General features: G+C 41.7%; 1 protein-coding gene across 1 annotated transcript in view; it reads right to left on the bottom strand.

Moving 5' to 3' along the window:
* Positions 1–3,862: 3,862 nt before the first annotated feature.
* Positions 3,863–26,204, bottom strand: part of LOC106599345 (cadherin-12) — a 31,730-nt gene continuing 9,388 nt past the window's right edge. The window contains exons 3-12 of the mRNA XM_014190540.3: positions 19,260–19,554; positions 17,716–17,835; positions 15,805–15,972; positions 15,246–15,433; positions 12,592–12,845; positions 10,018–10,154; positions 7,599–7,720; positions 7,286–7,400; positions 5,338–5,589; positions 3,863–4,565 (exon numbers count right to left, since the gene is read on the bottom strand). Of these exons, the coding sequence (XP_014046015.3) occupies positions 4,045–4,565; positions 5,338–5,589; positions 7,286–7,400; positions 7,599–7,720; positions 10,018–10,154; positions 12,592–12,845; positions 15,246–15,433; positions 15,805–15,972; positions 17,716–17,835; positions 19,260–19,554 (2,172 nt within the window). The 3' untranslated portion in view covers positions 3,863–4,044. The remainder of the gene's footprint in view (positions 4,566–5,337; positions 5,590–7,285; positions 7,401–7,598; positions 7,721–10,017; positions 10,155–12,591; positions 12,846–15,245; positions 15,434–15,804; positions 15,973–17,715; positions 17,836–19,259; positions 19,555–26,204) is intronic.

Raw genomic sequence — 26,204 nt, 5'->3', positions numbered from 1 at the left:
TAAAAAGTATAATGTACAGTACCAGTCAAAAGTTTGGACACACCTACTCATTCAAGGGTTTTTCTTTATTTGTATTATTATTCTACAATGTATAAAATACTACAAATAAAGAAAAACCCTTGAATGAGTAGGTATGTCCAAACTTTTGACTGGTACTGTATGTCAGATATGGCTTTTCCCCAGGTGCATGAACAATGAAAATATTTACTGCAATTCTGATGCAGACTTGTGGCTGCTAAACATTGTTTCTTTCATTTCTTTCACTTGATTACAGTGTGAAAGATTATAACACCTTTGATCACACCTGGAATAGAAATGATGGAAATGTGATGTTCACTCATTTTTTATGAGTAGTGCCTAATGTGAAAACGGTGTGGTGTACTGTAATTAATAGTACTGTAGGATACTACATTCAAAAGGCAATTTTGGAACATGTTTTGCTATTGGATGAAATGGTTTTTAAAATGAGAAGATATAATAACATTATGTTGTGTTTTGTGATTAAACCAATGTACTCATTATATTTCACATCAAACGTATATTTTGGATCAAAGGTTGTGTGGTGAAAGATGTCTACAAACAAAATGAATGCACAATTAAAGGTTGTGAATGTAAGACTGGCTGCGTTACTATTTGTACTAAGAGTTTTTTTTTTATTCATCACATACTTGTGAAAATTGTACCAAAGCGAATGAAAGAACTGTAATAGGACTCAATTTAACAAGAAAATCAATATGAGGCTGCTGCCTCTGTACTGATTGGATTACATTACACCAATTAGAAATTTGGCAGAGACGTTTGGCACACCCCCTCACCTCCACCCCCAAAAAACCTGCGCCATGTATACCATTGAGACCGCCCGAATTGATGCATATGAGCTTCTAGAAAAAACTATTTAAAATGCAAAGGGTGTGAAGGGGACTGACTGGCACCTTCCTTAGGGAATACTGTAGTCCTCCTTAGGGAAAATAGTCTTGAAATCCTTCACCGTTTGATACAAAACAGAATGTAACTCCCCACTGTGTGCCTTCAGGTCATTTAGAAATTTAGACAAATATAACAATAAGCCCATACAAACATTGATGCGCCTCACGTTCTTCATAATTGTTTACCCATGAACAAGCTAAAGGTGTCTGAAAACAGCAGGAGTAAAACACATTACTATGACTGTCTCCGGTTTGTTTTCGCTTGGTCTGACTTCTCTGCTACCTCCATGAATACATAACGAATCAAACTGAGGGGGCTTTATCATTTGCCCTTTTTTTGTCTCGACAAAGTACATTACTTTCCCCTGGAAGCTAAAACTACAAATTATATACTTCACTTGGGAAGAAGAATGGGGAAAGGACTTTAATGGGGGTATAGGCTACTGTGTATGTGTACTGTAGCATATGCTCATCTAAAAGCACTTAATCAATGTCTTGTCTGGGTCATTATTTTTGTTCAAAAATCTAATACAGTAGAGTAACAGGATTTGACCTGAATCATTATTACATGAAATCTCTGAAAATAACCTTGAAGGAGTATTAAAGGGTTCTTCAGTTTATAATAGCATTAACAATAAAAAATACTTACAGCACTAAGACATTATGCAACTGTTCATATATTTAAGGCTACAGTATTTCCAGATATTTTATCAGATAGTGAATTATCCATGTGGAAATGAAGTATTAAAAAGTAGGAACCCCAAGAGATACACAGCTTTTCCCCCCAATGAACCTTATATCTCAAAGCTATAAACTGAGTCAACATGCAACAATCATCTTCACAAGATAACTGAGACATTAAGATGTCAAGATTCAGCCCCTGCTTTCCATAATTATCCTTATTGAGCTGCGTAGTTAAAAGACGAATTCTGATGTTGTGCTCGTTATGCATTGGAAATGACAGTTTGCCAACAAGTGGACAAAATAAGTGGTTTTGTGGAGAAAGAGAACGAAAGCACACACGTAATTAGCATCTTGGAGGATGCATCAAAGAGGAACTTTTTATGATCTATCTATTTCAACATAGAGAAGGGGATTCCTCAGAAAATGCAATTTCAACTGCCTGAATAAAACAAAGTAATTCTAGACCGCTGCTGGTGGTTATAGTGTTGGGTAAAAAGAGATTTTCTTAAATAGCCACAATCAATGTCTGCACGGAATTAGAATGGCCAAGTTAGGCTCCAGCATGTGAGCAAGGAACATAATATTGTGCAGTGGGGGGTATCGGTAGTTTAGCAGCCTGATGATGATGTCTTCATCCATGTTCTCACTTCCAGAGGTGTGGGTGCCTCTGGCCTGGGGGCTGTGGGTTACTGCTGTATGTGTGAATAACATAGCAATGATTTAGGATGATGGCATGTTGATTAGGGTCAACATGTATGTCATGTTGCTCTCTGGGAGTAGAATAAATACGCCGTGTGTGGATATTGGATTTTTGTTGAGCCACACACTTACAAATCATCCATATTGCTTTACCAGTACAATAAAAAAGGTATTACCGTAAATCTTTTTATGTCACCTTCAAGGTGCGACAATAAACTGAGTGTACAAAACATTAGGAACACCTGCTCTTTCCATGACATAGACTGACCAGGTGAATCCAAGTGAAAGCTATGATCCCTTATTGATGTCACTTGTTAAATCCACGAATCAGTGTAGATGAAGGGGAGGAGACAGGTTAAAGAAGGATTTTTAAGCCTTGAGACAATTGAGACATGGATTGTGTATGTGTGTCATTCAGAGGGTGAATAGGCAAGACAAAAGATTTAAGTTCCTTTGAACGGGGTAAAGGCGCACCGGTTTGAGTGTGTCAAGAACTGCAACACTGCTGGGTTTTTCACACTCAATAGTTTCCTTTGTGTATCAAGAATGGTCCACCGCCCAAAGGACATCCAGCCAACTTGACACAACTGTGGGAAGCATTGGAGTCAACATGGGTCAGCACTCCTGTGGAACGCTTTCGACAGCTTGTCCATGCACAGACAAATTGAGGCTGTTCTGAGGGCTTAAGAGGGTGCAACTTAATATTAGGAAGGTGTTCCTAATGTGTTGTACACTCAGTGTAGGTTCACAATCTATTTGCTTACTTCAACAAATAAAACACACGCTAAAACAATTAACTGTTTATCACTTGCCTACTCAAGGAGTGTGTGTTTAGTATTATAACATAGGAGATATGAATCAAAACTCAAAAGGAAACATGATGTTCTTTGTTAATGTATGCATTTAGGTAGATCAACATAGGCCTACATTGAAAATGTTAAACATATTGTAGATGAACAAATCAAATAATGCACTGAAACTGTCTGAGCTTACTCTGCTGACTTGCTGTAAAGTAAACGTATGAGATGTAAACATCTGACTGCTTAATGCAGTTTGTGTGTGGTTAAGTCGAAAGGTTTTTATTTCTCCAGATAGTCTTATCCTCATGGTCTTTAACATAATTAATGCAAGAATTGCATTACAATAAAAGATGCCACTGCAGTTGACATTTAAAAATCACTTGACATTTCATTTGACAAGAATAGAAGGGGATGAAAACGTGTAGCTCCTCACTGACGCACAAGACAAACAAGTCACATTGGTTGGGTCTTGTTTTCGATAGAAACTATTTGCCTATTGTGATTAGCAATACCGTCAATTCGAGCTTGGTCATCAGAATCCAAGGATAAGAGTTTTTCACAATTGCATGCTTTTGAAGGTTTATTGTCTAAAGTCCAAGTTTAGCACAATTGTGTGAGTGCAGCTGGCCTATGTGAGGATGGTTGAGAGGGGATCTTTTAAATATACTTTTTTTTAAAGACATTTTGTAGATTCTGGTTATTCGGACAAAAATGTTTAGTTACATACAAACAGAGCAGTTCCTGAGGCACTGAGAGGTTTATCAAGTTTATTTTAATAAAACATTTCAAATGTTCTGCCTTCTAAATAAACAACAATAACAACCACCACAAAATATGATTAAAACTGAACTGAAAGGCTTGATTTTATTCCCATTGTCTTTAAAAACAAATCTACCATAAAAGTAACACATTAGTCTTTTCTGCTTTTCTTGTCCTCACTCTCGGCTCCCCTCCACTGCCGCCACGGGAGGATCTGCTTTGTCTAATATCCCCGCTACAGTTTTAAAGGGCGGCCCCCACTCGCTGAGGTATTTGAAGTCTTCTCCACCATCTGCCATCCACGACTCGATGGAGCTTAGCGACTCGCCCACCGACCCATCCCCCTCGTAGGCATACGTGACCAGTGAGTCATACGGCGGAGCAGAGAAACCCAGGTGGTTCTCCTGGAGACGCTGGTGGATGTAGTCCCTGATGATGTCCGCGCTGCCCTCTGTGGTGGGGGTCGACTCATTGATCTCAGTTTGGGCGGTGACCTCTGACCCAGTGCCCCAGCGGAGCATTTTTTCCTTGATGGCTTTGGTGTTTCTCAGAGTGCCCATGTCGAAGGCGTGGGTGTCCTCCTCGCCGCCCCCCTCGTCATCGTAGTGGATCACGTTGTCCCGGATGTCCTCCTTGGACGACATCAACGTCTCCCTCTTCTTCTGCCGTCTCAGGCCGACATAGAGTGCAAAGATCGCTACAACATAAAAGAACCAAGCACACACAGTGTGTGTTATCTTTTACATACATAGATGTACTGCAGTGAAAATATATATTGCTGTGCATTTCAAGAGCCTTTCAAGGTACTGTAGGAGGGTATGGGAAGAGAGACAGTGGGATGTCATGTGTTAGGAGCCATTAGCTAATTTCCTTATTTCTCCGGACATTCTTTTTTTCAGCAGGAGAACTTCAAATAATCACAGCCTGAGGCCAGCCGTGATCCATTTCTGACATGCTATCTGTCACTATTGTAGTACTGAGACAGGATGAAAGGCTGTTTCACCTGGCTTTCATCTCCCCCTCCCTCCCCTTTTCCTCTTTCCCAATGGCAGACAGTAGAGACTACAGCACAGCAGCCTACTCCATACTACTGAAGTGCTCACTGTGTTATGCAACAGCAAGAGATTATACTTTAGTAAGAAAAAGTAGGGGGGAATGGCCAGACCAAGAGAAGTGAGCTAAATCGACCTATAAGTATGATTATGATTATGGGACTGTTTCAAGGGCCGTTTTTCAAATTGTGACGTCAATTTAATGAAGTTACTGTAAGTTAGGACTTCAGCTCCCCCATGTGTAAAATGATACACTTTAACATTCTGATTATTTGCATTTACAGAGTCTATACTGTAGTTGGAAATTAATACTTGGGGTAATCATTATTACTCTCATTCTCAAGGTGTCAGATGAAAAGTTCAGAAATACTCTGCTTGTGCACCAGGATTGCAGTCTGAATGATAGACAAGACTTACCCAGGAGTATGACCATGCACAGTAAAATGGCCATCACTGCCCAGGTGCTGAGGCCCATTGGTAGGAAGACTGCCTCTGCCGTGCAGGACAGGAGTGACCCGTCAGTCACACAGGCACACACTCGGACAGTGAGGGTGCCGGTGCTGCTCTGGGCTGGATACCCATTGTCCTCCACCACCACAGGTATCACGTAGTACTCCTGGACCCGCCTCTGTAACCCTACACGCTTGGTCACTATCCCCGCCGTGTTGTCTGGAAACCAAATGACACAATCATTAACCCGACATGTCTCAAATCAATCAATAAGTCCATCCTGGAACCCTAGACATCTGGTCACTATTCCCGCAGTGTTGTCTGGAAACCAAATGACAACCATTAACCCAACCTGGCTGAAACCCCACACGTCCATTAACGATTAACTCTAAATATCTGACTGAAATCCTATACGTCTGTCTGGTCACGATCCCCGCAGTGTTGTCTGAAAACCAAATGAGAGACCATCAGAGAGTGTTCACTTGTAATGCAACTAAGAGTATATACATGCAGTACTTCCTTAGTTCTTATTTAATCCTCTTCATTCCAGGAGGAATATAGGGACCTGTACTAAAGATCTACATCGCTGCCGGTCTTGGGCTACATGCATTTGCTGATGTCTAAGCCCGACCTTTATCAAGCCCAATTTTTCTTCAGGGGAGATCTTGAATTGTATCTGAAATGTCACTTTTACTGCTTTTGCTTTTCGGCTTATTTGAAATAAGGTGAAGGTGTGTACTTAGAATGTACAACAGAAAACAAATAGGGCCAGCAGCACAATGCACGGCTCTGAGAAACAAACACAGGCCTGCCGTTTTTACGGCTATACAGAGATGAAGTGTCGAGATGTGCCCTGCCTCCTCTCCTCTCATCTCCAGCACCAGGATAGTGGTTGTGAACTGACTCTGTACAGCCTTCCCTCTGCCTGGCTGGACAAAGATCTCACTTGACAAGTAGGAGCCATTAAAGCACACCTTGTGCCTGTTTTCTGCGATTGCCATGAGCGCTGCTGTCCCTCTGAATCAAGCCTGATATTTATGCATTATTGTGTTAGAAAAATACTAACAGAGGTTGGTGAGATGGTAAGGCTCTAGGGCAGGGGTGTCAAACTCATCTTGCCCTGGGGGCCGCATTCGGTCTTCAGTGAGGTCCGGAGGGCCGCATTGAAAATTTGTTGTATTTCCTCTACATCAAAATTGGAAAAGAATTGTTCTCTATCCATCCTTCTGGGAATTTTCTATGTCTAGCTTTCATTCTGGTGATTATTAGCAAGCTGGGTACAATCTACAAAAGTTTCAATTTGATTTGAGTCATTTTAAAGCACACTGAGTTCATTTTATTTTTTACTCAAACCACACGCGGGCCTGATTGGAATCCTCATGGGCCGGATGTTTGCACCCTGGCATCAGTGGCGTTGTGCAGTTTCGAAAAAAGAAAATGTCAAGCTATTTTACACATTTTGCCATGAGGCTGAGAGAAAATGTTGTTGTTTTAGAGATCATTTCCTAGGGGGGTGGGGGGCTTGTGGGGGCTGCAGTGCCTGACATCCCCTGGGTCGTGACAAAAACTCCAAACAATACCAATTGTTTGTGGATATTGTAGGGAGCTAGTATCAAGAAAACAGATTTGCAGTGAGTCACTGGCACTGCATCATAATAGATAGTCTCTGTATAATATTATTGTATAAAGACCCTTTCCACCAAAATATCCTTATTGAACGTGCCACAACTATTATATTCCCCCTCTCTCTCCATTTCTCTCTCTCGCTCTCTCTCTCTCTAAATTTCACTCTCTCCCCTTTACTCTCTCTCCATCTCTCTCTCTCGCTCTCTCTCTCTCTAAATTTCACTCTCTCCCCTTTACTCTCTCTCCATCTCTCTTGATCTCTTTTCTGGAGGGAAAAAACATGGCTTACTTCCAAAGTCTCGCACGGTGAAATTCCTGTTTCTGATTTCCCTAGGGGACTTGAAGAAGAACCTCTGTCCACCAGCGGGAAGATCCTTGTCCGCAGCACTGATGGTCTGAATTACCTGGCAAAGCACAAAGACCTTTCAACTTTAGGTGTAGAGCCAAGTGGAGAAACTATTCATCAGAATTATTCTCTTTCATTCTCTCTCACACACGCACGTGCACACACACGCACTCCACGTACGCGCACACACACACACGCACTCCACGCACGCACGCATGCACGCACACAGCCTTTCTCACAGTGGAACTGTACTTGCCTGGCCTACTTCTGCATTTTCACAGACAAAAGTGTCAAAGGGAACGGCAAGCTCCGGAGGGAACTCGTTGACATCCAGCACATTGACTGTGACTGTGACCTTGTTGGATAGGAGAGGGTTGTCTGCAGAATTGAAGAAAAGAGTAATCATACAACACATAATAAATACACCATGCACATAGTGACCTCAGTGAGCATCACAAATGAGTGAGCATTGCAAAAGCCCTTTCTCTTATCATGTCTGAACTGCTTTTTCAAACAAACACAATTGTGGTTTATTGGGCACATGTTAATTCTAGCTTGATAAAATATGCAACAGTGACACTATCTGTTTGCATTTGGAATTGCATGCCTCATTCAGTCAATATGAAATTGACAATGAAATAACAACACTTAAAAGTCATTGAAAAATAGAAAAGAATTATAGAAAAACAAATGGCAGCACAGACAAATTATAAGATATTAATAATATGTGTTGATTGTATTGGGTGATTTGCTTATCATGCTAATTATTTTTTTCCAATTGAAAAGCTTCCCATATAAAAAGACGCCCTTTCAGTGGAGAAATAGCATTAGTTCATATAATCTGTCAGTCTGGATTACAATGAGTAGAAGTCAATTCCACTAGATGGTGCCAAAAGAATGGAACATTGTGTGTGTAGGTGAACTTCAAACTGCAAACTCCGTCCAAGTTATTTGCTCCAGGACGAGTATTAACAACGCGTCTTAGAGAAGTACTGATCTAGGATCAGGGCCCCCCTCTTGTTCATGATGATTTAAAAGGAAAAAAAAGGATTTTATATCAACACTTCTACTCTGAGAGGTTTTGTGAATACGGCCGCAGGCTGATAAAAACAGTTTTTAGAAATGTTTGCAAATGTATTAAAATAAAAAAACGGATATTACATTAACATAAGTATTTAGACATTTTACTCAGTACTTTGTTGAAGCACCTTTGATAGCGATTACAGCCTAAAGTCTTCTTTGGTATGATGCTACAAATTTTGCACACCTGTGTTTGGCAAGGGAGTTTCTCCCATTCTTCTCTGCAGATCCCCTCAAGCTCTGTCAGGTTGGATGGGGAGCGTTGCTGCACAGCTATTTTCAGGTCTCTCCAGAGATGTTTGGTCGGGTTCAAGACTAGGTTCTGGCTGGGCTATTCAGAGACTTGTCCCAAAGCCACTCCTGCGTTGTCTTGGCTGTGTGTTTAGGGTAGTTGTCCTGTTAGAAGGTGAACCTTCACCCCAGTCTGAGATCCTGAGCGCTCTGGAGCAGGTTTTCATCAAGGATCGCTCTGTACTTTGCTCCGTTCATCTTTCTCTCAATCCTGACTAGTCTCCCAGTCCCTGCCGCTGAAAAACATCCCCCAGCATGATGGTGCCACCACCAGGCTTAAGGATGATGCCAGGTTTCCTCCAGATGTGACGCTTGGCATTCAGGCCAAAGAGTTCTATCTTGGTTTCATCAGACCAGAGAATCTTGTTTCATCTTAGCTCAATTTCGTGCCTTTTACTGAGGACTGGCTTCCGTCTGGCCACTCTACCATAAAGGTCTGATTGGTGGAGTGCTGCAGAGATGGTTGTCCTTCTAGAAGGTTCTCCCATCTCCACAGAGGAACTCTGGAGCTCTGTCAGAGTGACCATTGGGTTCTTGGTCACCTCCCTTATCAAGGTCCTTCTCCCCCGATTGCTCAGGTTGGCCAGGCGGCCAGCTCTTGGAAGAGTCTTGGTGGTTCCCAACTTCTTCCATTTAAGAATGATGGAGGCCACTGTGTTCTTGCAACCTTCAATGCTTCAGAAATCTTTTGGTACCCTTCCCCAGATCTGTGCCTCGACACAATCCTGTCTCTGAGCTCTATGGACAATTCCTTCAACCTCATGGCTTGGTTTTTGCTCTGACAAGCACTGTCAACTGTGGGACCTTATATAGACAGGTGTGTGTCTTTCCAAATGATGTCCAATCAATTGAATTTACCACAGGTGGACTCCAATCAAGGTGTAGAAGCATCTCAAGGATGATCAATGGAAACAGGATGCATCTGAGCACAATTTCGTGTTTTATAGCAAAGGGTGTGTAGACTGACAAGAAATAATGAATATTTAATCCATTTTAGAATAAGGATGTAACGTAACGAAATGTGGAAAAGTCAAGGGGTCTAATTACTTTCCAAATGCATTGTATATTAACCAGAGGAGGCTGGTGGAAGGAGTTATAGGAGGACTGGCTCATTGTAATGGCTGGAATGGAATAAATTAATGTTACCAAACACATCAAGCACATGGAAACAACATGTTTGACTCCATTCCATTAATTCCAGTCCAGCCATTACAGTGAGCCTGTCCTCCTATAGCTCCTCCCATCAGCCTCCTCTAATAGTAATATATTATATATACATATTAACTCTTTGTCTCAATACTTACTAACTTTAGTGGCCACTACAGAGATATTGTGCTGCCTATTACTCTCTCTGTCCAACATCTCGTTGGTGGAGATGGTCCCTTCCACAGTATCAATGTCAAAGCAGCTGTCCACAGGCCTCTTCCACTCAATAGAGTACCTACAAAACATGCAGAAAACATATAATAAACATATACATATGATTCCTTCAACCTCACATGGCATCTCTCAATCAAGACTTACAGCTGAACTATTCTTGCCATACCTTCTCTACGTAATAGATCTATAGCTATAGATACATATTTTATTGGTCCCCAAGGAGAAATGTCAGAACGATCAATCAAATAAAGACTAAGGCTATGACAGAAAACATTACACAGAAGAATAACCATTTTCTTTTCATGTAGAGAAAAAGGATTTGTCCCAAATGTCATCCTATGCACTTCTTTTGACCAGGGCCTGGTCAAAAGAAGTGCACTACATAGGGAATAGGAAGCCATTTGGGATGCCGCCTGGTTGTGTTCTGATCAGCGTTTTAGTACGTTTAAGTGTTCTATATCCCAAAAGAACGATGACAAATGTAATGCTCTAAAATATAAAGTAGCCATCATGAAGACTGCCTTTCAAGCAAGGTGAATTACTGCCTCTTCCATTTGTAGTAAGCCATGAAATATTCATAGACAACAAAAAACACACAGCTGGGCTACAAAGTATTTTGATGGTCTTGTGCAAGACATGTCCTGCGTCGCACATTCCCGCTCTCAACACTAACAGAGTGGAAGTCAACTGTACTTGAAAAACATTTGAAAGATGAAGACAAACAACAGGCCAAATGTGATAGTAGATGTCAGTGTTCATTTATACCTCTGAAGAGCAGAGCGACAGGTGGGTTTTGTTGCCGTTTAAGATGTCAGAGATAGGTGCCCAAATGTAAAGTAACTCAGCCCATGATGGACCCGTTTCTCAACCCCAGCCTTGATGGATCTCACCTTTAAGTAAACATTCAGTAGGCAAATAAAACGTATTATATACAGTACCAGTCAAAAGTTTGGACACACCTACTCATTCAAGGGTTTTCTTTATTTTGACTATTTTCTACATTGTAGAATAATAGTGAAGACATCAAAACTATGAAATAACACATATGGAATCATGTAGTAACCAAAGAATTGTTAAACAAATCAAAATATATTTTATATTTGAGATACTTCAAAGTAGCCACCCTTTGCCTGGATGACAGCTTCGCACACTCTTGGCATTCTCTCAACCAGCTTCATGAGGTAGTCACCTGGAATGCATTACAATTAAAAGGTGTGCCTTGTGAAAAGTTAATTTGTGGAATTTATTTTCTTCTTAATGCGTTTGAGCCAATCAGTTGTGTTGTGACAAGGTAGGGGTGGTATACAGAAGATAGCCCTATATAAGTCCATATTATGGCAAGAACAGCTCAAATAAGCAAAGAGAAATGACAGTCCATCATTACTTTAAGACATGAAGGTCAGTCAATCCGGGAAATTTGAAGAACTTTGAAAGTTTCTTCAAGTGCAGTCGCAAACACCATCAAGTGCTATGATGAAACTGGCTCTCATGAGGACCGCCACAGGAAAGGAAGACCTAGAGGTACGTACCTCTGCTGCAGAGGATAAGTTCATTAGAGTTAACAGACACATCTCAACATCAACTGTTCAGAGGAGACCACGTGAATCAGGCCTTCATGGTCGAATTGCTGCAAAGAAACCACTATTAAAGGACACCAATAAGAAGAAGAGACTTGCTTGGGGCAAGAAACACAATGGACATTAGACCGGTGGTAATCTGTCCTTTGGTCTGCTGAGTCAAAATGTGAGATTATTGGTTCCAACTGCTGTGTCTTTCTGAGACACAGAGTAGGTGAACGGATGCTCCGAATGTGTGGTTCCCACCGTGAAGGATGGAGGACGAGGTGTGATGGTGTGGGGGTGCTTTACTGGTTACACTGTCTGTGATTTATTTAGAATTCAAGGCACACTTAACCAGCATGGCTACCACAGCATTCTGCAGAAATACGCCATCCCATCTGGTTTGCGCTTAGTGGCACTATCATTTGTTTTTTAGCAGGACAATGACCCAACACACCTCCAGGCTGTGTAAGGGCTATTTGAGCAAGAAGGAGAGTGATGGAGTGCTGCATCAGATGACCCGGCCTCCACAATCACCTGACCTCAACCAAATTGAGATGGTTTGGGATGAGTTGGACCGCAGAGTGAAGGAAAAGCAGCCAACAAGTGCTCACCATATGTGGGAACTCCTTCAAGACTGTTGGGAAAGCATTACAGGTGAAGCTGGTTTAGAGAATGCCAACAGTGTGTAAAGTTTTCATCAAGGCAAAGGGTGGCTACTTTGAAGAATCTCAAATCTAAAATATATTTTGAATTGTTTAACACTTTTTTGGTTACTACATGATTCCATATGAGTTATTTCATAGTTTTGATGTCTTCACTGCTATTCTACAATATAGAAAATAGTAAAAATAAAGAAAAATCCTTGAAGAGTAGGTGTGTCCAAACTTTTGACTGGTACTGTATATATAATGTATAAATGTATGCATGATGACAAACCTAACTGCACTGCTGCTTGCGTCTAGGTCCTGTGCAGTAACTGATCCAATAATTGTGCCCACAGGAGTATCCTCATACACATCTATGGTGTAAGAGGTCTTAGTGAACACAGGGGGTTCGTCCACATCCAGCACATTGACCTTGACTGTGGCAGTGTCTTTGAAAGGGCCCAGGTGGAGGAACCGGGGGTCCAGGTGAGCGTTGGAGGCCTCCACTTTAAAGGTATACGACTTTTTGTTTTCGTAGTCGAGATGCTGAAACATAATGAGTGAAGGAGTAATCAGCAAAGTGAAATGCATTTATTATTCAGAAATATCAATCAACATAGAATGGTTGAATTAACACCTTCAAAAAAGCAAACATTTTACATGAACACTGAATATACTGTGCAATGGTCAAATATAAAGCTTAGGGGGACATACTTGTCTTGGTTCAGTTTGTTAACACCTCTGTTCAGTTTAGTATGCTCAACAGACACGGAAGTCAAGCACTTTGATATGGAAATGTCACCATTAACTGCACCAACCAAGATTGATTAATCTAAAATTAACCAAAAGGGTTGGTTTCCATGTGCTTTTACCAAAACAGATTCATGCTCTTCGGTGTCTCAGCCTTTAAGCAATTTGAGACTTGAAAAGTGAGTGCTTTGGTTTGAGAAAAAGCTTTCTAACCCTATGTTACAGTCTTACATTATCTCAGCTGGGTCCCTAGTTTGTGCTTGCAGCTAAACAGTTCTCACTGTCAACACACACTGCAGTCCCTGTCTGAGGCACATGCATGCAAACATCTGGTCATCTGTGAAAATGGCAGCCAGCCTGCTGACTAGATAACAACCAGACAGACAACAGGACTGGGTCGGTGATGCAGGAGGACAGACACCACAGCATGTGTGCTATCCCATCCCAAAAGCGCCAACATAATTCCTACAACACTGCATACATGTAAATTAGCAGGGAAAATATAAATGATCTGGAAATTGAACCCACCCTTTGTTAGTTTGGTTATCCTCCTACTCTACCTTCCACCACAAATCCGCAACCTGGTGAAATGTCTTATCATCGGCACAGAGGTGTCAATTACAGTATTTGTAGCAGGAGGCTCCTGCTGTTTTCACTTTGCCCTCCTGTGTGCCTGACTCACCTCCCTTGTCTCATCATCTAGGAGATCAATGGGATAGCAAAGCGCCTCGACCTACTACTTAAAATGAGAGGGGAGACTTTTTAAATTCACTGATAATCCACATGGTAGTAACTACTTTTGTAATATACCAGAGCTCAGCTTGGAAAGAGATCATATTATCGCAAATCAATCAAAAGAGGTTGATAGTCTAACGTATAAAGGTTGGAACCTTACAGATAATAACTAGTGGAGTCTTGAAGCATATCTTAGATTATGTTGTGCTTTCAGACCGAAACTAAATCCAGCAAACTGTCCAATGTAGAAAGACCCTGATATCTTGACACATAAATACATGTAGAGGGCATTCAAATCCCACAGACGGTTTACCTACCATTTCACTATAATCTTTTATTTTGACGGAGCCGATTATCCCTTGAACCCATTATTCCAAATCCTCTTATCACACTGTGGCAAACCTTGGCTGAGCCCTCCCTAAGTCAGAGACGGGAGTAAAATAACCTGTCTCAGCAATTTTCTATACTTTCCTCCAACACCTGGGCTTTCACAGTGGGTGGTCAGGTGCTGTTTTAGCAAATGTACACACATCAGGTATATGGTTTGTCATTTTGGCCTACTTGTCAGGACCTTGTAGATGTCTTACAGTTAGAGAGCGGGAGCAATAGACAGAGCAATAAGACGGATGGCTGTGATACAAAGAGCTACAAAATGATGGCCCTATAATAATTTCAATTTCAGAAGGCAAAGGTGCATTTATATATAATTCCCACTATGTATTTGCAAGAAAGTGCCGAATGCTTTGAAGTTTCATTGTCACACAAATGCAAGTGGCACTTCGGGAAACTTCTATCTAACCAAGGACGTCCTCCAGATACAGAAAACACAGTATTTGCGAGGTAACTCACATAGCTGCAAGATACAGACCCCATCTGTGAACAAGTAATAATATCATCCCAGACCAAACGAGAGGTGCACTCAAACCCAGTACAAAAGCTTTTGGTGCAACTATCCATTTATGTGAAGATAAGAGTTTGGAAGTCTGTGGGTCACAGAGAGAAGAGGTGCTGTAAAGAGGATGTCTGAAGGGATTCCTGCTTGTCACATCCCATCAGGAGGTGTGTTTTCTGATCCTACCCTTGGAGGCATTTATTTATTCATGTCAGCTAAATCCAAAAACATTGCCCACTGGGCACACACTTGTTGAATCAACATTGTTTCCATGCAATTTCAATGAAATGATGTTGAACCAATGTGGAATAGACATTAACATGACGTCCGTGCCCAGTGGATGGGCACTCTCCTGCGAAAAATATCACAAAACAGTTTTAGACTTCCAGAAAATAGGGATCATCAAGTTCTCCATACTTCCTCCTGGTTAGATTCTGAGGGTGGTTTGTAGCTGTGATAAGAGGAGGTATGCAGAAATAATCTATTAATATTCCAAGGCCCAAGTAGTACATTCTTTTAATCATCTAAGTGAGCAGCATTGCTCAAGGTGAAGGGTTGTGAATTCCTACCTTTCTAAGGACTATGATTCCCTCCTGACTGTGCCCGTTGGAGGTGATGTCAAACATGTTGCCTTCATCACCAGGAACTATAGAATATTCCACCTCTGCATTCTTCCCAGAGTCCAGGTCATGAGCTCTGATCTTCCCTACTGCTGAGCCCACAGACGATGATTCTGGGACCCTGAGGTGGAGAATACCTGCCGTAAAATAAAGACGGACAAGAAAGTTTAAAATACAATCTGTCATTGGCTGATTATTGTATGTGTCAAGTCCCGGCGGTAGTGTTAAGTAAGGACAACAGACTCACATTATCCTCTGTGCAGTAATCACTTCTCTGGTCATTTTAAACAATTGATTATGTATAGACAGTGCATAACCTCATTATAATTGATTTACACTAATTAACACGAATTAATCATTAGATTAACATAAAATTGCTTAGAGATATAAGGTGACATTCAGCACACACAATTTACACAGGCATTCAACGTTCATACTAGTTAGACTTACTAGATTTATTGGCTAACAGCAAACAAAACGGTTGTCATTTAAATGCAATGTGGCACACTTTTTGAAAACCTGGGGGGGTTGTCGTTGACATCGCTGAGGGTGATGTTGATGGTGGTTGTTCCGGCTAGTCCCCCCAGCTGCCCGCCCATATCCTTGGCCTGAATAAGGACTTGGTACAGCTCCTTCATTTCACGGTCCATGTTGGGTAAAGCAGTCCTTATCACCCCTGTTCAAGGTCACAGAAACAAACAGGGAAGTTGTAAGTGTGTGTGAGGGAGAGAGAGAGAGAGAGGCAGAGAGAGAGAGAGGGACCGCAGGGGTAGAAATAGAGATGAGTTGTGACTATAAGAGATCATATCCTCTTTGATGTTACTGGAGGGAATTAAGAAGAGGTGGATTTTGTGTGAATAGTGAATAGAAGATGTGTGAATAGTGAATTGAATATGTGTGAATAGTGAATTGAAGATGTGTGAATAGTGAATTGAAGATGTGTGAATAGTGAATAGAAGATGTGTGAATAGTGAATAGAAGATGTGTGAATAGTGAATTGAAGATGTGTGAATAGTGAATTGAAGATGTGTGAATAGTGAATTGAAGATGTGTGAATAGTGAATTGAAGATGTGTGAATAGTGAATTGAAGATGAGTGAATAGTGAATAGAAGATGTGTGAATAGCGTTTGATCAGTAGTCAGTCCATCGTACAGGTACAACGGGGTCACAAGTTGCCACCGACAATGAGTAAAAAGGTAAAGGAATTGAACTGTTGTCAAGCAGGGTGTTTCCCTATACTCTCAGTCCAACTTTATCTGCACAAAAGGCTATATCAGGGTACACTATATATACAAAAGTATGTGGACACCCCTTCAAATTAGTGGATTTGGCTATTTCAGCCACACCCGTTGCTGACAGGTGTATAAAACCGAGCACACGGTTTGCTCGGTCTCCATAGTCAAACATTGGCTGTAGAATGGGCTTACTGAAGAGCTCAGTGACTTTCAAAGTGGCACCGTCATAGGATGCCACCTTACCAACAAGTCAGTTCGTCGAATTTCTGCCCTGCTAGAGCTGCCCCGGTAAACTGTGACTGCTGTTATTGTGAAGTGGAAACATTTAGGAGCAACAACGGCTCAGCGGGCCACACAAGATCACAGAATGGGACTGCCAAGTGCTGAAGCACGTTGCGTGTAAAAATCGTCTGTCCTCTTTGCAACACTCACTACTGAGTTCCAAACTGCCTCTGGAATGATGAAGAGCACAAGCACTGTTCATTGGGAGCTTCATGAAATGGGTTTCCATGGCCAAGCAGCCACACACAAGCCTAAGATTACCATGCACAATGCCAAGCATCGGCTGGAGTGGTGTAAAGTTTGTCGCCATTGTACTCTGGAGCAGTGGAAACTCGTTCCCTGGAGTGATGAATCACTCAGTGTATAAGAACTTGACAGGCCTGCACAGAGCTCTGACTCAACTCTTTCGAACACCTTTGGGTTGAATTGGAACGCCGACTGCGAGCCAGGTCTAACCACCCCAACATAAGTGCCCAACCTCACTAATGCTCTTGTGGCTGAATGGAAGCAAGTCCCTGCAGCAATGTTCCAACATCTAGTGGAAAGCCTTCCCAGAAGAGTGGAGGCTGTTATAGCAGCAAAGGGGGGACCAACTCCATATTAATGCCCATGATTTTGGAACGAGATGTTCGATGAACCGGTGCCCCATACTTTTGGCCATGTAGTGTATCTACAAAAATCAAATACATCAAAATAAGATATTGCAGTGGTCAGGGCTCTAAAGTGTGACCAATTTGGTCGAAAATTTTTGTATATTTCTGTGCAACCTGGAGTTTTAATTTAACACCAGTGGTACAGCTTTACATTTTGCCATTGTAAAAGCCAGTTACACATTTGGTTTTCAAATCTCTCCATGTGACATTGTGGATGTGCCTTGATTTGAACTGTGTTGTGATCTCACCAGTTTTGGAGTCGACTGAAAAGTAAGGCTGTCCATGTAGGATACTGTACACGATCCGTGCACTATTCCCATAGGTGGGGTCGTCAGTGTCTGTGGCAGTCACCTGCATAACAAAAGTACCTGTGTGTCAGACAGAGACAAAGGGAAGGAAATTGTTAGAAGTACTGTTCTTTTTGTGACTTCAAGCATTACGTTTTAAGAATATTCGTATGGTTTTGGAGTTATCAAGAAAAATGTAATGACATAATTTGACACATTCTGGCATGCATAGACTATAGGATTTCTGATGTAATTCAAAGCAAGACAATTTAGCTGGACTTTTTGGATGAATGCTGGTATCTGAAGCTTTCACATGGTTTAAACGTTATGAGAATTAAGAGATTATGGTGTTAAAACCTCATCGTTAACTTTAAGTAATTGTATTTACCAGACAGATGGAATGGCCTAGCCGCTCCATCCCTAATTTAACCTTCTTATGTAAATCAATGCGTAGGCCTTGTCTATTCATTTCACTCTGTAGGCTAAATAATGTATTTATCATTCATTGACACTTTTCTAAGACCTTACCCAATACTTTACAGCACAGTGTTTTGATAAATGACATGGGTTCAGTTCGCTACTATTACCGAAATGCAAGTGTTGTTTTGTGTCATACTAACATTTAGCCATTTCGCTCCTTAGAATGTGTTTCTTTCATTGTTCCATGTCATTCATCTGTTGCATTTTCCTGTGTATGCAGTGTTCATGACCTCATGAACATTTGTAAACACTTAAGAGGTATATGTTGTCTTTATTGAATCTCGTTTTTATTTTGTTTGTGTTCCCTCACTTCCATCGACTGGTCGTGTGCTCTCTGTATTGGTGCCAGTATTTGAGGCGAGAGGGGCGCGAATGTGAAATACCTGTGTGTAATGTTTTGTTGGGTTTAGCTGGTTATGGGCAGAGCCTGGTACCCCACCTGTGCTCAGTCATCGAGGTAGGAGAACCTGCTTAGGCCTTACTTCGATTTGATATGAATTCAGGGGAGTCATTTGAGGCCTAGTTAAAAGTAGTACATCGTTAGCAATGTTGTTGAGTTGACTTAATGTTTTGTTATTCATCTCCGGTTGCAGTTTAGGTCTTTAAACAACTGCTCATTTCATTATGTTCAGCATGCGATGCACGCGTTTAGAAAACGGTGCGGTTTGTTCAAGATGACCAACATTGGGTGAGTCCACTGCAATTTACTGTGAATGAATGTTGCTGGCTTTTAATGTGTTTTTTTGTGGCAAATAGTGTACTTTATTCCCTTCAACTGCAAAAACATTTAGAACGGAAAACATCAAGGCCACCTGCCTGCAATGACATTAAACCGACCTATGCCGGGCTCAATCATATGATTCTATGAAGATGAAATCATAGACAGTATAACTAGGCCTGTACAGTAGTCCTAAAGGATACCCATCAAATATCATAGTGTGGCGCACTGTCCAACATTGTCACAGTAGCTTTACCCCCATATGGATTTGTACAAGCCAAAAATACAGTATAGGTGCCTTTCTTACCTCCTGGTGACATCTCTGGGACACTGGCTGTATATGGACCCTCTAAAAACTTTGGTTCATTGTCATTTATGTCTTGAACTTTTATGATGAATTCAGACTCAGGCTCCAGAGGCCTGCCTGTGTGCATGTCCATGGCCTGAGCTCGTAATGTGTAGTAAGACTTCTCCTCTCTGTCCAAACCCATCAAGGCATGGATGTCGCCCGTCGTCTGGTCTATGGTGAAGATGGTGCCTGCTCCTTCTCCTGAGAGAGTGTACTTCACCTCACTGTCATCCCTGTCCAGGTCTGTGTGAAGCTTAATAGAGAAAACATGTTGCATTTGTCAATGAATCAAAGTATGTATATATATACTAGGCCTAGTTATTTATGTGACTTTAGTTGTATTCACATTTCCCCAACCTTCTCCATGAGCTAGATGTCAGCCATGTCACAACTGTGTTGTACCGCTGTTATTCAACATTATGTTATTCAAGTAAGTGAGGAATCTCGGGGTAATTTACTCCCCTAGACTTGATATAATTAGACCATTAGTAATTACTGTGCTTGTGTGATGGATGACAACAAGATGCATAGGGGGACAGAGTTTTCTTGCTGAGCTGTGTCTATTTCCTGCTCCTACTCCTTCCTTTTAACTGTCACTTACCGTATGAAAATGCTGAGAACATGTTGTGCCATTGATAGATACATAATGGGGCAGAGCACAGTTCCCTCGAGTTAATAAATACATCCTTTAGTTGACCTGCGGCTAGGCTATCCTATAAAGGGATTCATTACTTGGCTGGATAGTTTTACATACAGACATAGGATTCCACCTTTTCAACAAGTCAGTTTGTCACATTTCTGCCCTGCTAGAGCTGCCCTGGTCAACTGTAAGTGCTGTTATTGTGAAGTGGAAACATTTGGGAGCAACAACGGCTCAGCCGCGAAGTGGTAGGCCACACAAGCTAACAGAACGGGACCGCCGAGTGCTGAAGCGCGTAGCAGGTAAAAATTGTCTGTCCTCGTTTGCAACACTCACTACCGAGTTCCCAACTGACTCTAGAAGCAAAGTCAGCACAATAACTGTTCGCCGGGAGCTTCATGAAATGGGTTTCCATGGTCAACAGCCACACACAAGCCTAAGATCACCATGTGACTAAGATCACCATGTGCAATGCCAAGCGTCAGCTGGAATGGTGTAAAGGTCGCTGACATTGGACTATGGAGCAGTGGAAACACATTCTCTGGAAAGATGTATCACGCTTCACCATCTGGCTTCGGTGGATCCAAGAGAACGCTACCTGCCCGAATGCATAGTGCCAAATGTAAAGTTTGGTGGAGGAGAAGTAATGGTCTTGGGCTGTTTTTCATGGTTTGGACTAGGCCCCTTTGTCCCAGTGAAGGAAAATCTTAATGCTACAGCATACAATGACATTCTAGATGGTTTTCAAATCAAATGTTATTTGTCACATGCGCCGAATACAACAAGTGTAGACTTTACCGTGAAAAGCTTACTTACAAGCCCTTAACCAACAGTGCAGTTCAGAAGAAGAAAATATTTACAAAGTAGTAATAAAAGTAACACAATAAGAATAACAATAACGAGGCTATCTACAGTGGGCACCAATACAGAGTCAGTGTGTGGGGGTACAGGCTAGTTGAGGTAATCTGTACATGTAGGTGGGGGCAAAGTGACTATTCATACAGTAGGTAACACACAGCGAGGGTACAAAAGGGAGGGGGGGGGGGGGGTCACAGTAATTTGTCCGGTGGCGATGTTATGAATTGTTCAGCAGTCTAATGGCTTGAGGATAGAAGCTGTTGAGGAGCCTTTTGGTCCTAGACTTGACGCTCCGGTACCGCTTGCCATGCGGTAGCAGAGAAGACAGTCTATGACTTGGGTGACTGGAGTCTCTGACAATTTTATGGGCTTTCCTCTGACACCGCCTATTATATAGGTCCTGGATGGCAGGAAGCTTGGCCCCAGGGATGTATTGGGCCGTTAGCACTACCCTCTGTAGCTCCTTATGGTCAGATGCCGAGCAGTTGCCATACCAGGCGGTGATGCAACCTGTCAGGATGCTCTCGATGGTGCAGCTGTAAAACCTTTTGAGGATCTGGGGACCCATGACAAATCTTTTCAGTCTCCTGAGGGGGAAAAGGTTTTGTCGTGCCCTCGTCATGACTGTCTTGGTATGTTTGGACCATGATAGTTCGTTGGTGATGTGGACACCAAGGAACTTGAAACTCTCGACCTGCTCCACTACAGCCCCGTCGATGTGAATCGGGGCCTGTTCGGCCCGACTTTTGTGCTTCCAACTTTGTGACAACAGTTTGGGGAAGACCCTTTCCTGTTTCAGCATGACAATGCCCCTGTGCACAAAGCGAGGTCCATACAGAGATAAAACATCTGTGTGGAAATACCTGACTGGCCAGCACTTAGCCCTGACCTCAACCCTATCTAACACTTTTGGGATAAATTGGAATGCCGACTGCGAGCCAGGCCTAATCGCCTAACATTAGTGCCCGACCTCACTAATGCTCTTGTGGCTGAATGGAAGCAAGTCCCCGCAACAATGTTCCAACATCTAACAGCAAAGGGGGAACCGACTCCATATTAATGCCCATGAGTTTGGAATGAGATGTTCGACGAGCAGGTGTCAACATACTTTTTGTCATGTAGTGTATTTACATACTTGGCCTACTGCCATAATCAGTTTAAAATGTAATTATTAGTGTGCATGTTAATATACTCATTGTAAAGGAGCATGAAAGATGCAATGCATTGGGCCAGTGTCCAGCACATACAGTTGAAGTCAGAAGTTTACATACACTTAGGTTGGAGTCATTAAAACGAGTTTTTAAACCACTCCACAAACGTCTTGTTAACAAACCATAGTTTTGGCAAGTCAGTTAGGACATCTACTTTGTGCATGACACAAGTACATTTTCCAACAATTGTTTACTGACAGATTATTTAACTTATAATTCACTGTAGCACAATTCCAGTGAGTCAGAAGATTACATACACTAAGTTCACTGTGCCTTTAAACAGCTTGGAAAATTCCAGAAAATGTGTCATGGCTTGAGAAGCTTCTGTTAGGCTAATTGACATCATTTGAGTCAATTGGAGGTGTACCTGTGGATGTATTTTAAGGCCTACCTTCAAACTCAGTGCCTCTTTGCTTGACATCATGGGAAAATCAAAACAAATCAGCCAAGACCTCAGAAAAAATTTTGTAGACCTCCACAAGTCTGGTTCATCCTTGGGAGCCATTTCCAAATGCCTGAAGGTACCATGTTCATCAGTACAAACAATAGTACGCAAGATTAAACATCATGGGACCACGCAACCGTCATATCGCTCAGGAAGGAGACGTGTTCTATCTCCTAGAGATGAACGTACTTTGGTGTGAAAAGTGCAAATCAATCCCAGAACAACAGCAAAGGACCATGTGAAGATGCTGGAGGAAACAGGTACAAAAGTATCAATAACCACAGTAAAACGAGTCCTATACCGACATTACCTGAAAGGCCACTCAGCAAGGAAGAAGCCACTGCTCCAAAACCGCCATAAAAAAGCCAGAGTACAGTTTGCAACTGCACATGGGGACAAAGATCGTACTTTTTGGAGAAATGTCCTCTGGTTTGGTGAAACAAAAATAGAACTGTTAGGGCATATTGACTTTCGTTATGTTTGGAGGAAAAAGGGGGAGGCTTGCAAGCCGAAGAACACCGTCCCAACCGTGAAGCACGGGGGTGGCAGCATCATGTTGTGGGGGTGCTTTGCTGCAGGAGCGACTGGTGCACTTCACAAAATAGATGGCATCATGAGGCAGGGAAATTTATATGGACATATTGAAGCAACATCTCAAGACATCAGTCAGGAAGTTAAAGCTTGGTCGCAAATGGTTCTTCCAAGTGGACAATGACCCAAAGCAGTGGCAAAATGGCTTAAGGACAAGTCCAGGTATTGGAGTGGCCATCACAAATCCCTGACCTCAATCCCACAGAAAATTTGTGGGCAGAACTGAAAAAGCATGTGCAAGCAAGGAGGCCTACAAACCTGACTCAGTTACACCAGCTCTGTCAGGAGGAATGGGCCAAAATTCACCCAACTTATTGTGGGAAGCTTGTGGAAGGCTACCCGAAACGTTTGCCCCAAGTTAAACAATTTAAATGCAATGCTACCAAATACTAAATGAGTGTATGTAAACTTCTGACCCATTGGGAATGTGATGAAATAATTAAAAGCTGAAATATATCATTCTCTCTACTATTATTCTGACATTTCACATTCTTAAAATAAAGTGGTGATCCTAATTGACCTAAGAAAGGGAATTTTTTATCCGATTAAATGTCAGGAATTGTGAATAACTGAGTTTAAATGTATTTGGCTAAGGTGTATGTAAACTTCCGACTTCAACTGTAAGTCCAAACATTGATTTTATTTTATGTGAATGACGGAAACTGCAGGAAGCAGTGCAACAGCTAGATTAAGGATTCAAGTTCTCTGTTAGTGTTTTGACTTTGTAATTTACATTGCATGGAGGTTGTGACATTCCTGCATTTCTAACAACTGCATACTAGAGAATACTTGTCATATTCCATAATCAAGTAGAATTGCTGTCACCTCTTGACAGAAGGAAATGCAACCTGTATTCAAAGTTTAAAAAGGATCTAAAGTTTGTAATTTCCACTTTAAAATATCAGACTTGGTTTGCCCTAACAAAAAATGTATCAACCCCTATAAACAATGTCTGTTAATTATAATCCACATAATAATTTCCATTTCCTGTTGCCGCAGGATCATTTTCCTGCTGTAGCAAATTAAGATCCTACATCTGTAGCAGATAATCCATGAGCCACAACAACAGAGCAATAAAATGCCCCACTCTTTTCTCTAAATGGCACTCTATTCCCTATATAGTGCATTACTTTTGACCAGAACCCTATGGGCCCTGGTCAGAAGTAATGCACTATATAGGGAATAGAGTGCCATTTTGGACATAACCACTGTGATTCAGTTTCAGTATGCAGGGGACCATAAAACCTTTTCCATGAGATTAATGGTTTAATTATAAAGTCACTGAATTGAATGTAATTAAATCAGAGGGCGAAATCTCAAGACACATTTGCTCATCACATTCTTTTATGTCCATTTACTGTCTGATGTACCTAACGCATTCAGCAGGCGGAACACGATTTTTTGGACTGTGAGTTTGGATATAATGAGTTTTAAAGTGAATCAAAAATTGAGGCCATTTGTGGTAAAAACAATGAGACCTCCACAGGAATAATGTCTGGTTTAAAATAAATCGGGAGGAAATACATATTTGAATAGAATTATTAGAAGTATCCATCCAGTGCTTTTATGCAGAGGAATAGCTTGTGCCCTGAGTACAAATCAGTGTTGGGATGGAGTAACTGTCGGGCATTCGCGCGGTTCTAGAATAGAATGTGGTGTTGATATTTAGCCGAATCCATACATTCTGATGCATAATGTGGTTATTTGAGTGTCTGAAAGTCACGCACAGGGGCACCTGTAAGATAAATGAATGTGTCATTGGAGAAGGTTATCCAGCAATAAGGAATAGGGGGCAAGGGGGTGATATATTCTACTTCAAAAGGGCATGAGAGGTGTGCTCTTTTCATGATTAAAACAAATGATGATCAGTTTATCATCTCCTGCAGCAATGGATAGTCATGGACATGGGCAAAACTTTTGTTTTAGAAGTGCGGGGGGACATATATTTTTTGAATTATTATAATTGTTTTATCCAGTCGGAAAAACACTCCAAACAGCCTACCCGACCGCTCGGAAGCGTACGCATGGTCCTAAAGCACACGGTCGCCTAGTTTTGTATCACATTCCAATTATAAAACTGGGGGGGGAACAAAAATGCAATTTCAGAATACTTGGGGGGGGGTGCATGCCCCCATCTCCAGTGAAAGTTGCCCCCTGGTCATGGAGGCCAGTGGTGCTGCATACATATACAAAATGCTAAATGATACGATAGCTGAAGTAAAATGTTGTAGTTTAAACTGAGAAGTGGCTGTCCTTGAGAGACTCAACCACTATGCTATAATGATCATAAGCACCACAGACAATTTAACCCAGTGATTTAGACTAGAGAGAAGCTTAGTGTGTTTTAGCTGAGACCAGACTAGCCCACTAGCCCAGTCTTCCTTGCAGATGGCCTTTGCTCAGTATGGGGGCCAAAAGTAGATTGTTTAATTGTACAGAGTACAGTTGCACATAGTTGTCTTCCTCTAAAGCTTGCTGAATGTCAGATCCAGGAGCATAAGGTAAACTGGTGTTTAAATGTGGGTCTTTCACTCTGCTGCTCAGCTGTGTCTGTCTGCCTCTACGGTTGCATAATGCATGGGGACAAACCCAGCAGAGGAGCTTTTGGCAATGTGGAACAGTGGTGCAGCCATTTTCTTTTTAAAATGTTCACAAAATGTTATGGAAGAAAATGCTTGTTTTCCGGCCAGCAAAGCTGTGGTCATTACCTGTTGGTAAATTCAAAGTTGTCCATTTTGTATCTGTTTATAAATAATAGTATTGCCTCGCTAAATCTCAATACAAAGGTGATATTTAGAAACAATAACCAAAGCAATGGCTGAGAAAAGTCGTCATGTGCAAATTATCATTATATACAATAATATGCCTCCATAGAGTTATGGATGCCATTAGACAGCGCTCCCTAGCTGAATGCGAATCCATGGGAGAATCTCAATTGCATACTCCTTGCGTCCTCTCGTCTTGCATCCTTCTCAAACCCATTGGTCTCTCTCCCCTCTGACCTTCTCCTCCAATGGGTTTAGAGAAGGAGGCGAGGCAAGAGGAGTATGCAATTAAGATTCTCCCAATGACCTGGCAGTCACACTGTTTCCAAGCCAGATTTGATCTATGTTCCCATTTCCAAAAATATAGCTCACAGTGATAATCAAGGTCCTGAT

Source organism: Salmo salar, chromosome 03, assembly GCF_965601325.2.
Source record: "Salmo salar chromosome 03, fSalSal1, whole genome shotgun sequence".
In the NCBI taxonomy this organism is placed as follows: Eukaryota; Metazoa; Chordata; class Actinopteri; order Salmoniformes; family Salmonidae; genus Salmo; species Salmo salar.
Note: the sequence above shows the minus strand (reverse complement) of the source record. Positions and strands in the feature narration are given on the sequence as shown.